At 36.0% G+C, this 18,333-nt stretch overlaps 2 protein-coding genes across 2 annotated transcripts; both read right to left on the bottom strand.

Moving 5' to 3' along the window:
* Positions 1-2,737: 2,737 nt before the first annotated feature.
* LOC117614803 (cytochrome P450 CYP82D47-like) lies at positions 2,738-4,546 on the bottom strand. The gene is made up of 2 exons (XM_034343710.1): positions 3,589-4,546; positions 2,738-3,506 (listed from the first exon to the last, which is right to left on the bottom strand). The coding sequence occupies exons 1-2, from the start codon at positions 4,540-4,542 to the stop codon at positions 2,883-2,885; spliced, it is 1,578 nt and encodes a 525-aa protein (XP_034199601.1). The 5' UTR covers positions 4,543-4,546; the 3' UTR covers positions 2,738-2,882.
* A 7,942-nt stretch (positions 4,547-12,488) lies between these two features.
* On the bottom strand, positions 12,489-15,131 carry LOC117618050. The gene is made up of 4 exons (XM_034347680.1): positions 15,093-15,131; positions 14,488-14,709; positions 13,663-13,726; positions 12,489-12,694 (listed from the first exon to the last, which is right to left on the bottom strand). Exons 1-4 carry the CDS (start codon positions 15,129-15,131, stop codon positions 12,630-12,632), a joined length of 390 nt encoding a protein of 129 aa, XP_034203571.1. The 3' UTR covers positions 12,489-12,629.
* Between the last annotated feature and the right edge of the window lie 3,202 nt (positions 15,132-18,333).

Genomic DNA, 18,333 nt, shown 5'->3' on the forward strand with positions numbered 1-18,333 from the left:
CCACCTAATTGTACCCCTGTCTTATCCGTCAATTCCCTGGCAGGTCTCGGGCGTCACGCAGGCTACCCGAGCCGCAAACTGGCGAAATCAGGGGACTATGATCAGCCTGATCCGCCGGCAGGTCCTCGATGACACTAAGTCAGCTCGAGTCGCTCTGGCAGGATACAGGGGACCGTAGTCAGCCTGATCCGCAATCCTGGCAGGTCTCGGGGACACAGAGTCAGCCGAGCCGCAATCCTGGCAGGTCTCGTGAGGCAAAGTCAAGTGCACTGACATAAACTGAAATCGGACTGGATGTCCGTAAACATCGGTCCAACTCTGAGTAATCACCAAAAATAAATGGGTACGCGGTGGTTTTAAAATAAAATCCTTTAGAAAAATCTGAATAACAACTGAAATCTCAAGTTGTGCTGCTATTTCTTCTGTCATAAGCCTTAAAATCTGTTTTCTAGAACTCTTAAGTATGTAAAAGTAAGCAGCACACGACTTATAGAACTATTTCTGTATTAATCATGCTCGGAAACACAATAAAGCTTACTCAAGATCAAATAAGGAATTTAGTCAAGTAAACTCGTTTATAAAACTCTTTTATATAAAATCAATATAAAATCACTTATAAAATCTTATTTATGGAAAACCTCTATATAACTCATTTATATAAAATAATTCATGAAAGAAAGTCCACTCACAGATGGTCCGAGCTACTTTGACCCTTCGAAGGTCTCTTTTGCAATCCTGTCAGGCTCCTGGTGCCTCACTCGAAAGATTTGGTGGCGAAACGAGAGAGAAATTCAAACTGGAAGTTTGAACTCGACAGTCGACAAGAATGGCCGATTCCGGCCAGAATCCGGCGTGCCCGTGGCTGGGGTTGGTTGGGAAAGGTCGGCGGGCGAGCGGCGGTCCAATTGGTACTGGTGCAGGAGATCGGTTCGCTGGGTGGCGGCTGCTAGGGCGGCTGGAAGGGGAGGAGGTCGCGGGGCTGTGCAATCGGGAGAGAGGAGAGAGAAATGACGGGGGAGAGGAGAGAGAAGGGATAAAAATCTTACTTTTGCCCAAATTACCATTTTGCCCTTCGCGATATTTTGATCGTATTTTCTTCGTTAGAACTCCGATTCGGGTCTACTCCGTGTCTACGGACTCGTTTCGCCGTGCTCTACGCAACGGCGCAAACGGAATTCTCAAATTCTTTTCCGATCAAAAAAATAAATTTTCCCCCATTAAAATATGCGAGGGCAAAATCGTCTTTTGGCTAGAAGATATTTTCCTTATTTTTTAGATATTTTCTTTCTTTTTAGATATTTTGTTTTGGGTTCTTACAAGCCTAATATGAAATTAGAGAAGTTTTGGACGAGCTTTTATGTTCAAAGATTTTGGGTTGACGAAATTGCCCTTTGCACCGTCAAAGAAATTGACAGGAATACTAACTTGTCCTTGAATTGCTACAAATACGAAATTATAGGGTCAAAAGTGGTTGAAGTGCCAAATTACAAGGACCAAAAGTGACTTTTAGCCTTTAAGAAATTAGCTGCAATTCAATGCCGATTAATTGTGTTTCGATTTTGTATAGATTCCAAGGATTTAATGGGTCAGTTTTTTCCTTATTTAAAAAAAGTAATTAAAACTTGGTGTAATTACTGTCATATGGTTTGAATATACTCATTGTTTCTATAAAAAACAAGAATATATTCGTTTTTTTTTTTTTTTTTTTTCAAATTTGACTTCTTGATCATTTCATATTTTACTTTTCAAATTGATAGCTTATTTATACCAATTTCCAAATTCAATAATTGTTATGGTTTGAAATTAATTTGTTCAAAGGGAAATAACATGTTATTCTTTATTTGACCCCGTGTTTAGGTACATCAATTTACCTACATTTTTTCTTAGCAACATACGCCTCTAGGTAGGTAAATTAATATACAACCAACTAAGGTGGTACAATTTTTTTTTTAGCTACCTATGCCTCTAGGTAGGTAAATTAATATACAACAAACTAAGATAAATCCTTAGCCAAAAAAAAAAAAAAAAAAAAACTACAGGTAAATAATTTACCTGTATGCATTTATAGGTATTTTTACCTATGGGTAAATAATGTACCTATATTTTCTATAAATTATTGTGTGCCTATTTTTAATTTGTGAAAAATGTATGAAAATTTCAATTACAAAGTAACTGACCAAGTTATTTTTAAAAAAAAATTTGGTAAATAATATACCTATATTTTTATACGTATATATTTATATTTATATTTTTCGTAGGTACATTACTGGATGTGTAATTTACATATATAATTTTTTTGGTTTACAATTTTAAGGGGCAATATGTTAGAGAGAATGGCAACCAAAAGAAATGGGGTGATTGATATGCTATTAATAAGGAGTATAAATTACACTTATTTCAGTTAATGAAATGGTTGAAATAAATAAATATATATATATAAAGCAAAAGGCAGAGAATGGTGAAACATTCAAAATACCAGAAAATGCCTTTGGTTAATTTAAACATTGAGAATTGAACTTATTAATTAAATAAGGATAATATGGTAAATTCACAATTTTTCATATTAAATAAAATTAAAAATAAAATCAGATAATAGGTCCTACTTTTATGGAACATAACTACCTATATTATCTTTTCTTAATTCTAAAAATAAAATAAAATAAAGAAAACCAATTGGCACATGCATGAGCGTGTGCCAAGAGGCTAGTTATAAATTAAATATGAAGTTTGGTGGCAACAATGTAAAAACATAGGAATACTATGACCTCTTATATCCTACTGGTCGTTTATGTTTGAAATTAAGTTTTACACATAGATTTAGAGAGTGATAGGTATATGACTAAGAAATAAAAAATATAGAGACTCATATTGGACAAGCCCTTTTATCCATAAAGTTGAGAGGGCAAACGAGGATTGATGAGGACTTGAAGAGGGGTCGCCTTGACGTTTGTCAGTCCAAAGCTTTCAGTCATATCAATCGGTGCACTCGAGGGGTTGGAGATTTCAAACGCATGCACAAAACTAGCCAACGTAAATTGCACCATTTGAAGCCCAAATGCCAAGCCAGGGCATGCTCTTCTCCCACTTCCAAATGGAATTAACTCAAAGTGCAATCCCTTAACATCAACATCCCTGTGGGTGGTCAGAAACCTCTCCGGCTTGAATTCCAATGGATCGGGCCATATTCTCGGGTCGGTTTGGATCTTCCAAAGGTTCGTGATCAACCGGGTGCCCTTTGAGACATGGTAGCCGCCTATGGTGCAGTCCTCGGTGAACTCTCGTGGTCCAGATAATGGTGCTGCTGGGTACAAACGCAGCGTTTCTTTCACTATGGCTTGGATGTAGACCAGCTTGCTTATATCTGACTCACTCACAACTCTCTGTCTGCCTATTTCAGTGTCCAGTTCATTTTGGGCTCTTTTAAGCACGTGAGGGTTGTTCAATAATAGTGATATTGCCCATGTTAATGTGACCATGGTGGTATCGCTAGCTCCTGAAATCATAGTCTGCAAAAGTACAATTTATTTGATTAATTATTTATATTAAGGTAAATTGTATAGATTAAGCTATAGGCATATGTTTGATTACCAAGATTGTGGCTTTGTTGACTGTGTCAGCGTCAAAACCGCCGAGGTCTGCACCATCAAGCACAGAAAGCATGGCGTCTATGAAGTCTTGTTCCCCTTTAGCATAACCACTTGCCCTCCTTTGCTTGTGCTCTTCAACCCACTCTCCCACAATGGCGTCCAGTTCTTTACCAATCTTCTTCATTGCCTTCTCATGCCCACCCAAGTCCAACCACCGAAGATAAGGCACCGCATCACCCACCACAAATAGCCCCCAATAATGAAAAAACTCCCTCAATGCAGTCTGAACCCTACTTGCTTCTTTCTTCTCATCCTCATCGGCCGCAACCAAATAACGCTTTCCGGCCACCATTCTAAGAATCACGTTCAAAGTCATGTCTCCAAACCACTGCTTCAACTCCACCAAAACTCCGTCGCTATTATTGCTCTCCCTTTTCTCCTCGGTGCTCCAAGTTTTGTACAATTCTTGCAAGAAAGTTGTCACTTCAGAGACTCGAATGCGTCTGAGCAGCTCAAGCCTTCGGTTAGAGAGCAGCTCCAAGGTGGTAATCTTGCGCATCTCTCGCCAGAAGGGTCCGGAGGGTGCAAACGCAAACATGGCGCCGTTATAGCCAATGTGATCCACAACCGCGAGCTTTGGACGCGAGTTTAAGACAAAGTCATTGGTTGTGAAGCATTCTTTTGCTATCTCACTGCTGCTTATCACCAGAGATGGATGGACGCCGAGGCGGATGGTGAAGAGAGGCCCGTACTGGTCAGCCATGGCTGCCAATGTGATGTGAGGAGGTGTGGATCCTCCTAGCAAGGGAAGGTGGCCAAATATCGGCCATGCACCCTTGGCTTCGGTTGGGGCTAATTTGGCAGGTCTCCATCTGCGTGAGAAGTAATAGAAAACTGTGATTATTGTAAATAAAAAAGCAGTGATGGAGTTTACATAAGGGAGAGAATAATCCATTGAAACTAATTGGTAATTTGGAAACTTAGAAAGCCCAGTCACACATATTATATAGGCGTGATATCGATACCACCTCATGTAATTATTTTTATAGATAAAATTCTACGCTAAGGAAGTAATGCATTGATCACGTCAAAAGTAACATTATCATATGAAAAACGATGCGTTTAGTTTGTCCGCTAGTATAGCAGGCGGTGAAGATTGTTCAAACTTCAACGCCACTTGGTAGACAAGTCTAATTATTGAACAATCAACCGAGTTTTTTTCTTGGGGTATATCCCCCTATCTATTCGGGAAGATGAGGAATGCTAATAACCTTCTCTTTAATTTTTTTTTTTGGATTTTTTCTATTTTCTTCATGATATGTGTTATTTTCTCTACACTTACAACAATGTCATTAATACATTAGACAATGTATGTTTTGTTTTCCAAATTTACCCTTATTAAATGCATTGGACAAACTAACTTTTATTTTCACCTTGTTAAAAAATTAAAAGAGAATTTTAAATTCTTCCACAAAATTAACGTCAGTTTTTTTTTTAAATAAAAAAAATTCTGTTTACTACTTTTTTTGGGTGAGGGAAAGGAGAATGGATTTTGAGGTATGGATTGAAGGAGGAGAGTGAGAAGTACAGTGCACGGTGGGTTGGGGTTTTTTTTTTTTTTCCCCTTCTTTCTCTGTTGGCTTTTTATCTTTTAACTTTTTTAGTTAATTAGAATGTTCATTAATTTTAAAAAAATATTTATCTGTATTTTTTTAAAATTCCATAATTTTGAAAGGTTTTATTGCAATACTTATTTTTGAAACCAAAAAAAGTTTTTTTTAGGGGAGTATACTTCGTTTTTATTTTCAAATATTTATTTAATTGAACTTTTAATGTTTATTTTTAAAATTTAATTGTTTAAGTTAAGTTGTAAATTGAAGGAAATATAAAGTTAATACATTTAATAAGGGTAAATTTGGGAACAAAAGATATATTGTCTAATGCATTAATNTGTCATTAATACATTAGACAATGTATGTTTTGTTTTCCAAATTTACCCTTATTAAATGCATTGGACAAACTAACTTTTATTTTCACCTTGTTAAAAAATTAAAAGAGAATTTTAAATTCTTCCACAAAATTAACGTCAGATTTTTTTTTAGGGGAGTATACTTCGTTTTTATTTTCAAATATTTATTTAATTGAACTTTTAATGTTTATTTTTAAAATTTAATTGTTTAAGTTAAGTTGTAAATTGAAGGAAATATAAAGTTAATACATTTAATAAGGGTAAATTTGGGAACAAAAGATATATTGTCTAATGCATTAATGTCATTGTTTTCAGTGTAAAGAAAATGACACATGTCATGAGGAGAAGGGAGAATGTCCAAAAGAGAAGGTTAGAGAGAAGATTGCTAACATTCCCCCGGGAAGATACGATTTCTCTATCTCTGATTCTGAGTGACCAAAAAAGAGATAGCATAGCCTCCTGCTCACATTATTTATTAGTTCAGGTGCCGTTTTGGCCTTTTCTACTGGCTTAATTGTTGTGGTGAACGTATTCTCCATCGGTGCAATGAAATCAACATTCGTAATTTCAATACACATGCATGGTGGATGGCGGGTCAACCTCAGGGTTGGTGCTGAGATTTTGAGGATCCTGAGTGAAATTTAAATGAGAGTCCTTAGTTTAATGCGAAAATATTTATAAAAGAATTTGCCATGACTTAACACAATAAAACAATTTTTTTAATAATTAAATTAAAATTCATCATCTATTAGCATGCAATAACATTCATAAAAGTTTTAATGTTTCAATTTGAGAAAATGGAAGAGGAAGAAGACATGAGCTTTTTTTGTTTCATTTTGAATGGGTGAAAACATACAGTCCAGATTCTTTTGTTTGATTGAAGAAAGCTTGTACATATTGCTTTCCTCTTCTTTGATGTGTTTCCTTTTTCTTTTTCTTTTTTTTGTTGTTAACAATAATAAAAAAAAGTAGAAATGTAAAAGTACAACTACTGCATGACACAACATGGACTTGAACCCAACTCACCTACTAAAATCAAGGGTATGAATTTCAACCCAACCAAATACCAGGGGCGGAGCCACACTGGGACCCGTGTGGTCCCGGGCCCCCACTTAAGTTTTTATATATTTTAAAAGTAATATACTGTTATGTATTTCTATATGTATATTATTTTAAATACTTTATGTTTTGATATATACCTATATGTGTTGTGGTGGATCTATTAAGACACAATGAGGTGCTTCAAATTGCCCATTTGCTCAATTGGTGGTGGTGCACTCCAAGTGTATAGATTACCTTATTTCCATTTTTAGCATTTAAATAAATGTCTTTGTCCTTTTACTTTCATTTATTTTTATATTACTCCATATTTGGATTCAAATAAAAATACTAATCAAATTCCCACCAAATCAAAATATGGAAAATTGATTTTAGTGCAAAATATGATTTTGGCTGAAAATGATGGCTCATTAAGTCAATATATACTTTATACTAAAATCCCATAAAATCAAGTTTTCTTATTTGATGTGTAAGGAATAAAAGCCACCAAAAATTATCTTGAGAAAAAATGATTATTTCAAAAAACCATTTTTCATACTTAGTCAATATTTTTACATAAAATATTTTTTTTCATGTATGATATATGAATGTATGAAGGGACCTAAGGTTTTTTTTAGTTTGTGAAATTTTGATTTTTTCTTTCCATTGGATTTAATGGGGGGAAAAGCTTTAAAGATATTTGCTAAATCGCTACTCTTTGTCTATCTCTTACAAATTTTCTTGCTTAAAATGTATTTGTCTATCCCTTTGTCGAGCACAATTATGATTGTAACCAATAAGCAATATAATTCTTGACATAGTGATATATATATATATATATACTATTTTTTGTATGCACTGTGAGTTCGAACTTTTGATTCTTTATAATTTGTAAAAGATACCCACACACATGAAATTCTGGCTTCGTCGCTGCCAAATACACACTTTGTTTTACTTTTCTGCACGCTCAAGTATATATATAATACCTATAATATTAATATACATAATATACATGTAAAAAAATTTTAGAGTCCTTAAAAATTAGGGAACTTATGCGGTGACACCACTTGCACGCCCTCAGGACTGCCCTGCCTCACATGAAAAACTATGTATTTGATTTGTTTGCTGCGGTTGAAAATTCAATTCTTATCCCAGCTTAACATTTGTCCACGTCATTTTGCAGATTTATATCTCCAATGGGCGGGGTTGCCTTGTTATATTGGTTTGTATCCAGAAGCCTCACACATATGAAATGATTAATCATCTTTTGTTCCGATTTCAAACCCAAAGTAAGTTGCATGACTTGAAAAGCGAGAGAGATTCCTGGTCATATCATTGTATTTGTTATACTTGGAAGGATCCTAATGTCATTAATTTTGACTCACCTGCTTCATTTCCATTTTGCAACTTAATTTTATGTTGGTTCAACTTATCGGCGGCCAAAAAATGATTTTCACTGGTTAAAGGGGCGATGTCTGCTTCCCAACTTTACCTGCTTCATTTCCATACGCATGCATGGTGATGGTAAATTGGTAATGGAGGGTGGTGGGCAGCCTCACATGAAAAACTATGTATCTAATTTGTTTGCTACTGCTACGAGACACAGACCATTGCTCAAAAATCGACAAATTTATTTCCCGTACGTAACTTCTAGTAGACTATTCCTTTCCAAGAATAGCATTTGTCCATCTCATTTTGTAGATTTATATCAAAAGGTTGGACCATCAAGTAAGATAAGATTATACACATGTATGATGTTTATACCATGTTGATATATTTTTATATATTTTTATATATTTTTATACATAAGATTATTTTATATATTTTTATACCTCTTATATTTGATTTTTGTAGCAAAAGTTAATTAAAAAGAGCATTATTAACTTTCTTTCCTTATTTTCGGCTATTCTGCGTTCTTAGAAGGATTTCGACTAAAAATCGACTTTTTGAATGAATTTTAGCAGAAGGCCAATTGGAGAAGAAAGTTAAGATATTGAAGATCATTATGTCAAATTTTCATAATTTTTTACCAAACCAAATGCTTCAGCCTTGCAAGTCAAGACAGCCTAAGTTGAAATCCTATCAAAACTGCACTGCTGTGGAAGATTGAAGATTTGAAGACATTTTCAATTTTTCCTAGTGGCGTGTGATATATGCTTGGAAAGCTTAGAGATCAAGCTTCGTTTCTCATATTTGTCCAGAATTTTCCAGGAAGTAGAACGACCCAAAAATGTGTGTGCAAGTTGGCTGACGTGTTTCCAAGTCAAATAAGGATTCTTTCCTAGTTTGTTTCCTTAATTGTTTAGGAATTTGTTTTGCTTTAGGAGAGTTTTTCCGGCCTTTTTAGAGTAAGGTTTAGTTGTTTTAAACTATGTAAGGTCACTCTAATCTTTTCTACCATAGACCCATATTTCACTACACCCACAAATATATCAAAGAGAGAGCCAAGAGTTGCTGCCACGATGCTTTTGGAGCTTACGAAGGTGTTGCTGTGGAGAATCCAGAGATCAAATTCATCTGCCAAATCGGTTTTATGACAACAATTCTCTTGTTTATCTTTTCTTTTGTCATGAACTAATTTCTCGTCCTAGGGCTACGATGTAGCCTAACCATGAATATTTAATTTTTATAGTTATATTAATTTCTTATTACTATTCCATGTTAAGTATTTGTTACTGTTCTTAATTCCTTAAATATTTAGCTAATATTTAATTGAGATCCAAACGGAGACCAAGATGAGATGTTTGGTGTTTGCTTCTTGTAACAAATACCATGTCTTGAATGAGTGCCTGAGAGGGACTAACATGACTCATGCAGTTTTCTTACAGTTTCTCATAGAACTTAATGGGTTCTTGATTTTCTAAATTCGTTGCTCAAGAAAGAATAGGTTGTTAATTAAGAATACTTTTGCTTGAGCCCGAGAGGGGATATCAAGTTAATTAGGAGAAACCAACTGTCAACATGGTTAGTAACTAAGGTTAATTGGCAATAAGAATTAAGTGGAATTGGTTATGGTGAAATTGGATGCCCTAGTGTCTCATCAAACTTGATATTCCATCGTTAATTAAATTGTTATTTTTCATAACAGTTTTAGTTTAATTAAATCAATCAATCTTCCTAATTAACTGTTTAAATAAACTTCTGCATTAATCATAATTGATACTCAAAGAGAAATTATAGTCTTCGTGGGAATACTTATCTCTATATTACTTTTTTGAATTGTATGCTTGCAATAATTTCACAACAAGTTTTTGACATCTCTGCCAGGGGCTGCTTTATTTTATATTAATATCAATATATTTTAATTCAGAGTTTAATTTGATTTTTTCTTTTTTCTTTTCAAGTACATTGTATTTTTCCGACACCCTCATCTATGGCGGATGAAGCTAAAAGAGCAATGAGGGAATTTGCCATCCCAATGGCAACTCCCTTAATGATCTGACGTGCTGCTATAGCGGCCAACAATTTTGATATTAAACCTTCCATGATCACCATGCTGCAAAGTTCATCCGTATTTTGTGGTATGCTGAACGAAGATCCAAATATACATCTTGCGATATTTTTGGAGATTTGTAATGCATCCAAGTTCAATAAGGTAACTGATGATGCAGTTCGTTTAAGGCTATTCCCTTTCTCATTAAAGGATAAAGCCAAACTTTGGTTACTGTCAGAACCACAAGATTCCATCCGTACTTGGGATGATTTATCCAAAAAATTCCTTGCTAAATTTTTTCCCTCCGGCCAAAACTGCAAAATTCCAACAAGATATTATGTCGTTCGTTCAGTATGATAAGTAGCCTCTTTATGAAGCATGGGAACGATTCAAAGATTTATTGCGTAAGTGTCCTTTCCATGAGCTACCAACCTGAATTCAAGTTCAAACTTTTTACAGTGGGTTGAGTCAAACAAGTAGGACATTAGTTGATGCAGCAGCTAGAGGTGCTTTAATGGCAAAAAGGGCTACCGAAGCATTCGAACTATTGGAGACCCTGGCTTCCAACAGTTACCAATAGCGGAGTGAAAGGGTGCATCTGAAGCCAGCTAGGGTCTTGGTCTTGGAAATCGATGCTATGTCTTTGTTAACAACAAAAATTTCTAACCTTACAAAAAAAAAAAGTTGAACCTTTGAGTGTTAATGCTGTGAACACTAATACTAATTTTGGTTGCGATTTGTGCATGCCCTCATCCAAATTCTGAGTGCACTACATGGAACCCATTCGAGTCCTCTGAGCAAGTAAATCAAGTTGCAGAGTTTAATCGACAAAGGAATGATCCTTATTCCAACACGTACAACCCCGGTTGGCAAACCATCCAAATTTTTCATGGAGCAATAATCAGAATGTGCGAATACCACCACCTGGCTTTCCGCCTCAAGAGAATAAAATAAATTTGGTAGATGGGCTTACTCAGTTGACTATGTCTACCACCCAATTTATGACTGAAACAAAAACTCAATTTTAGAAAAAACATGCTTCTATTCGGAATTTGGAGGTGCAAGTAGGCCAACTAGCTAATGTATTGAGTGGAAGAAATCAAGGAGTATTGTGAAGCCAACCTGAAATTAATCTAAAAAATCAAGAACATGTAATGGCAATCACACTTCGAGAAAACAAGTGAATGCAACGGTCGACTTGGAAAAAGAAAATTTAGAAAAAGAGGAAGAAGCTGAGAAATCCAAAAAGAAGTAAAATTATGCTGCTATGCCGACTCCTTCTCCTCCATTGAAGCCGTATATTCCACCGATCCCTTTTCCGCGAGACTAAAGAAAAATAAAATATGGCAATCTTCTAATTTCTTGGAGACATTCAAAAAGGTACAAATCAACATTCCATTAGCTGCAGCTTTGGAACAAATGCAAGTTATGCAAAATTCATTATGCAAAATTCATGAAAGACACCCTTTCCAAGAAAAGGAAATTTGGTGATCATGAGAAAATCCAACTAACTGAGAAATGCAGTGCCATCCTGCAACGGAAGCTTCCACCAAAGAAAAAAGATAGAAGAAGTTTTAAAATTCTATGCACTATTAGAAGTAATTTCTTTGAAAAAGCTTTATGTGATTTGGGTTCTTACATTAATTTACTACCTTTATCTGTTGCTAAAAAGATTAGTATTGGTGAAATTAAACCCACTATTGTTTCTTTGCAGATTGCGGACAAATCAATCACATATCCTGATGGAATTATTAAAGATGTTCTAGTAAATGTCGATACATTCATATTTCTGGCTGATTTTTTGATTTGGAATACGGAAGAAGATACTGAGACACGTCTAATTTTGGGCAGTCCATTCTTGATTATTAGACGAAAACTCTTACTGACGTGGAAGAAGGGTTACGAACTGTGAGAGTTGGGAATGAAAAAGCAACCTTCAAAGTTTTTGAACCAATAACATTTCACAGAAAAGTGAAGGAAAAGGAGACTTCGAGCCATCCATTGGTACATGCCTCCACCTCCAAAGCTAAAAAGCCAAGGGTTGCCGAACCTACCTTATACTTGGATGAACCAAAACCATACGACCTAGGAAGGAATGAGTTAGAAGAACTTCAGAATAAATCATATGAGAGTGCGAGAATTTACGAGGACCATACAAAGAAGTGGCATGACAAGCATATCAAGACTGATCATGACGATACAACCTTCAAAGTCAAAGGCCGTTGATTGAAACCACATGTGGCAGCCACATTTCTTAGGATGAGTGACAGGACCCGCCCCGGAATTCTCGAAAACCGGAGTGAATCCCGTTTCGTTACCGACATCTCTCCGATGCTGGGTCCACTTACTAAGAATCGAGACTTTCTACCAAAAATTTTGGCAGAGTCTCCCATGTAAAACGAACATTTCCCCAAAAATTCAACCTGCTCAAAAATCACAGTTTAAGGTACCCAACCAGCAGCATGCTTTAAAGCAAATAAACAGTTTACAACAAAGGCCTCCGGCCTCAAAGATCAAACCCTAGCAAGGGCGATAACAGAGCATATCTAAGGAATTTAAATACAACAAAAACAAAGTTCAAGGAAAACAGAATGAAGGAATCCTACGATGGCTCAAAGCTCGTGAGCACACGATCCGGCTCAGCTGCGGAGCTCAGTCGACTACTGGCTGGGGGCGCAAAACAGAAAAATGTGAGTGGACAAAAATAAAGTTCAGTTCAGTGTAAACCAACATAATATAACCCCACTGTTTAATAAACCAAGCAAGAAATCCGAATGCATCCCAAATCATCAAAATCAAATAAATATTTATATAGTCAAAACCAAACCAATGCCGGATGCCAAGTCCGAAATCCAAACAGAACACTAAACAAACCCACCAATTAAATATTATAAGTCCCAAACCAAACTCTTGAAAGCGTACCCATTGGCACGACCGCAAGGAAGTATCCTCACCGAAAAACAAGAATGAATGAATAGTTATATACATATGTAAATATATATTATATAAGAGACATATATACATATATATAATAATAATATAAATATGACCAACACCTAGTTGTACCGGGGAAACAATCCAACCGGGGGATTGTTTGACTAGTCACCATGGCAGAGTCCCCATGAAGAGTCCTCAATTCACCATGTAACTAGGGAACGAGCCGTCCAACCGGGGGACTAACTCTCAGCCAGCACGTACAGTCGATACCCTCAAAACTTGTACGTCTGTGACCAGTCCTACGCGCGCAGACTACCCAATCAAGGGTCTACAGCAACATCCCGTCAAGGATGCCCCGAGTATCTCAAGTATCCGTATCCAAGTTCCAAATCAGGGGAGGTACATAGGGTAGTGCTTATAGCACTCCAAACTGACATTCTATACTCATCACTTTCCAAAATCTCATCTCAACAACCCAAGTACCCCACACATAGCCAAACATATATATAAATTCTCAAAATCCATATACATACTCAAGATACTCAAATATGTCAAAACCCAAATATATTACCAATACTTTATGAAAATAAAGAATTTAACTATTAAATATAACATGCATTTCAATGACTATTTAAATCATATGCATAAAATTCTCATTATAAAACCATGCTTATAAGTTGAAAACAAAGTCCACTCACAAGTAGTCCCACACTGCCTGACCCTGAGAGGGTCCCGCCTGCTGCGAATGCGTGGTCGGAGTACCTATTTCAGAATACAAATACGGGATTAATATAAAGGGTTTCGAATGAGAACTTGAATTAAAAATCCTAATTTCCCGGGTTTCTAGCGAGTGTACGAAGAACGGAACAAACTGGAAGTTCCTAAGAGTTCCACAAGGTTTAAGACACAAGTCCCGTAAGTTTGGTCCAAAAAGGACGGTTAGATCGCTCACGATCGAACGGTTATCGAAAAATCTTCAAACTTTAAATTATTGAATCGGAACATCCGGGGCTCCGATTCATGATCCGTGAAATCCTACTCGTTCCTAGGAAAGTCTAGAGTAACATAAATTGGAATGGAGTCGATCCAACGGTCCGAACCTATCGAACCCGGATAACGCACAAAATGCGGAAATCCGTTCAATAGTCATACGATGTCCGAATTGAGATCCGTAAAATCCTACGCACTCGTGACAACCAGGAGATCGCATTGGGACAAAAATTCACGTTTGCTACAGTGCCCACGCGCCGCCACACGCGCTGGCAGCGCGTGGGTGTCCAAAGCGATAACCCTTCGTCGGAAAAACTCAACACCTCGGCTCAAGACTCCTATCCTAGGTACAACACCCTATTTAGAGTCACTTTTGTTCTTGGGCATACCCCAAAAACTGACCGGAAGTGGCCGGAATCGGAAACCCAAAACCGGCCAAAACCTAAGTTGAAATTCAGTTAATCTACGCTCAAAATTAACGAAATCCTACCCAACCATCAGCTAGAGCATGGAAAATAGGTAGAAAACCATACCTTACTCGTCCAATTTGGTGGAGAAATGAGAGAGAACGAGAGGCCGAAAGTTGGGTGAAAATCTGTCAAAACCGCTACGTTTCGTGGCTGTTTCCGGCGACCACGGCGGCGGATCGAGGTGGTGGTGGGGTGGAATGGAAAGTAGAAAGTGTGGTGGTTCCAGCGGAACCGGTGCCGCCCCAAGTGGCGGCGTGTGGTGGCGGTGGCGACGACGAGAAGTCGCTGTCGTCGCAAGGGAGGGGGAGGGATTTCTGGGTTTTTTCGCAGGAGAGAGAGAGAGAGAGAGAGAGAGAGAGAGAGAGAGAGAGAGAGAGAGAGAGAAATCTGGTTTTTTTTAAAAAAAACAACTTCGAAATATTTACGGTTTTGCCATTGTTGATGTTTTGATCGTAACTTTTTCGTTACAACTCCGAATCGAGCCCACTACGTGTCTACGGACTCAACTCAATACGATCTACCCAAAAATACCAGCCACTGCCCCAAAATCTGTCCGGATAATAAAATGACCAAAATACCCCTAACCCAAGGGTAAATCCGTAAATTCAAAAAATTAGTTAACTTGAAAATTTTAAATTTAGGAATTTAGTTTAGAGTCGGGGTGTTACAATGAGACCAACGTCCTCCTCAATAATCCCAAATAACATATTTGAAAGTTGGGCTATTGACTCTAAACTAAGCGTTTGTTGGGAGGCAACCCAACTAGGTACCTTCGTTCCTTATATTTTTAATTTTCGGTTGTGTGTTCCCCGGGTTCATTGCTTTTACTATTCTTCGTCCTTCCTTATATATATATATTTTAAACATTGAGGACAATATTTGGTTTAGGTTTGAGGTGGGTAACATTTGTGTTTTTTTGTTTTTTGTTTTTAGTCTTTTTCGAGTTATGCAAAACATGAGTGTTTATGTTTCATTGAAAATGTTTTCATCTGTAATGTATTTAAAGATTTGGCCCATGTTGCCTTCTTCAGTTTTTTGTGCATATTCCAGCCATATAAGGCTCGTTTTCTGACTTTTCGCTTAGAAGTTACGGCTGTTTTTCTTAACAAAGGTTTGCAACTGGAATTTTTCTGCAATTCTGTACTATTTTCTGTCTTTAACCTCAGTTTTCATGCAGTTTTAATATGTTTTCAGTATTTTGTCTAAAGAATAGTTGTGTGTTTGTTTGTCTATTTTCTTGGCATATAAGGCTTGTCAAAATTCGTGCAGTACTTTAAGAGATAATTGTTGAAAACTGATCTAAGATCAAAATTGAAAAGATGCAGTTTTTCCGAAATGTGAATTCTAGTTAAAGCTATTACTTTTTCTTGCTAATAGAGATGTATATGCCATGTTTTGATCATGAATGCTTTACTAATGTGTTGCCATGAATGGTTATTGCATTATAATCTTTGCATTTCACAATACCATACTCGTAATATTTTGGTGGACAAAGTTGCTACGCTCAAATGACTATGGAATATTAGTGGAGACTATCCTTGTGAGATATTGAGCCAAAAGCCATTCTTTGAGAGGGGTTTTATTGTTTCTACTCTTAAACAATCTTCGATTTTATTCTTAATTAGATTGCTCTTATTAGGTTTGTATTGGATACTAAAGAATTTTCTTATTTTTGCAGGTACGTCGCTTCCAATTTGGATGGACCATTAGAGAGATGATGTTAGGCTATGCATGTTTTCACCCACTAAAAGACCTTTCACCCTACCCTTTTGTGTGTGTCATTAACCCCTTTGTAACCAAACACTTAACCTTTCTTTCATCACCCCTATTATCTTTAACCTATATAACCTGTTTCTAAGCCATACCTTATAGCTTAGGATGTGCCAAAGTGATGAAAATAAGAAAGTTGATTTCTACACCAAAGAATTGGCGTGTACCAAGGTGTCTGTGTAAAATTGCAAAAAGAATACTAAAGAAAAGAAAAGAAAAGAAAAGTATTTTGCAATTCAAAAGAATAAAAGGTCAAATTAAATTACTCCAAACGGAATAGAAAAGATGCACAATTCCTGGACGCTAAGTATTACAAAATGTTCAAAAGGAGCGGACCGTGTATGTGATCATGAATAATGCTTTGGTATGTCCTAAGTTTTTGTTATTCCTTTCCTTTCTTTCTTAACTCGAGCCTAGCATTTCATTACAATCTAAGTAGAAGACCTAACTGATCTTTTGGAAATCTTGCTTCGAGGTGAGGCATGTACTCTAGTTCTTAGTATTTGATTCTTTTCATGAAACATTATTTTCAGAAATTTCCATTCTTCAAGCTAAGCATATGTGTTAAAATTTTGATGTCCATTACATAACTTCATACACATATATGACATTTGAGTGTAAGCCTAGGATTTGGAAAGAAAAATTATAGAGTGATATCCGGTGATGATTAGATTCAAGGCAAAATAATTCCATGGCGTTCGGGTGTGGTTGTATTTAAGCTTTGATGTTATGACTTTTGGTATTACACGTTACACCAAGATGCAATGTACTCAAAGTGGCATAGCTTTAGTGATGCAAATGTTTGTTTTTGTTAGCTTGTTTAAAGTGGTGCCTTTAACAACTTTGTTTTGTAGGAAAAAGTTTGTGGGTATAATGATGGTAACCCTCATGTGACACAACTCCTCCTACTAGGGACACCTAGAGGTTTAACAGGTTGTGGCACATGCTAAGTGTCATCGAGTTTACTTGCGAAAGTGGTTTAGTTAGTTTCTTTTTTGTTTTTGTCTTTTGTTCTAATTTTGCTCGAGGACTAGCAAAAGATAGGTTTGAGGTAGTTTGATAAGTGCATTATTTACTATATTTTTAAATCTCTTATATTTGATTTTTGTAGGAAAAAATTAATTAAAAAGAGCATTATTACCTTACTTTCCTTATTTTCAGCTATTCTGCGCTTTTGGAAGGATTTCGCCTGAAAATTGACTTTTTGAATGAATTTTAGCGCAAGGCCAATTGGAGATGAAAGCTAAGACATTGAAGATCATTATTTCAAAGTTTCATAATTTTCTACCAAACCACATGCTCCAGACTTGCAAGTCAAGACATCCCAAGTTAAAATCCCGTCAGAACTGCACTGTTATAGAAGATTGAAGATTTAAAGACCTTTCCAATTTTTCCTAGTGGCGTGTGATATATGTTTGAAAAAATGTGCCTTTTCCGACTAAAAAATGTGGACCATCAGAAGCATGTCACCATGATGCATTTTATTTCCGATAGTGATAGTACCCTAAAAAAAAGTCTCAAAGTATGTCGGAAATAAACTTTTTTTTTTTGCTGGAAGCCTTGGCGCTCGTTGTATTTCAAACAAAAGTCACTGTTGTCGGAAATGCCATGGTTATTTATTATGCCCTCGGAAATAGTTAGTTATTTCTGATGGGAACTAGTTCTTCTCGGTAATAATCAACTAGTTTCAAGGGTGCATTTTGGTATTATCAAAATAACTTGTATATTTTCGACGAGCTACTTTTTGTCGGAAGTAGTTGTACTCTATTTCCGACAAAAGGTCATGGTCGAAAATAGTTTTTTTTCCTTTTCGGAAAGCAAATAAAAAATATCACCAAGAGGATGAATGTTGTCTCCGAACATGTTGTATTAATACAATAATAAAATATCATTAAAAAATAAATATTTAAATATTATTGCCACAAATGAGTAATTGTCACATATATTACATGTACCATAAATGTTTTGAATCACTAAACAAGTCGAAAACATTTTGTGTTACTCAACATATTTAACTACTATTACATAACCATCAATTACTTAATAAACTCATTAATTAGTTAGTTAAAATGATATAACTAAGTAATTGATGCCATGAAATTTTAAATTGTTATGTTCTTATCCAATAAAATCACCTTA

Source organism: Prunus dulcis, chromosome 1 (genome assembly GCF_902201215.1).
Source record: "Prunus dulcis chromosome 1, ALMONDv2, whole genome shotgun sequence".
NCBI classification, from domain to species: domain Eukaryota; kingdom Viridiplantae; phylum Streptophyta; class Magnoliopsida; order Rosales; family Rosaceae; genus Prunus; species Prunus dulcis.

Excerpts from the sequence above, each read along its gene's own strand:
- LOC117614803 (XM_034343710.1), bottom strand. The coding sequence starts at position 4,542 with ATGGATTATTCTCTCCCTTATGTAAACTCCATCACTGCTTTTTTATTT. Across the intron at positions 3,507-3,588 it reads TCAACAAAGCCACAATCTTG|ACTATGATTTCAGGAGCTAG; the intron begins GTAATCAAACAT and ends GTACTTTTGCAG.
- LOC117618050 (XM_034347680.1), bottom strand. The coding sequence starts at position 15,131 with ATGTTATTTGGGATTATTGAGGAGGACGTTGGTCTCATT. Across the intron at positions 14,710-15,092 it reads AGGAGGACGTTGGTCTCATT|CGACTTCTCGTCGTCGCCAC; the intron begins GTAACACCCCGA and ends TTGCGACGACAG. Across the intron at positions 12,695-13,662 it reads CAGGCAGTGTGGGACTACTT|CCAGTAGTCGACTGAGCTCC; the intron begins GTGAGTGGACTT and ends TTGCGCCCCCAG.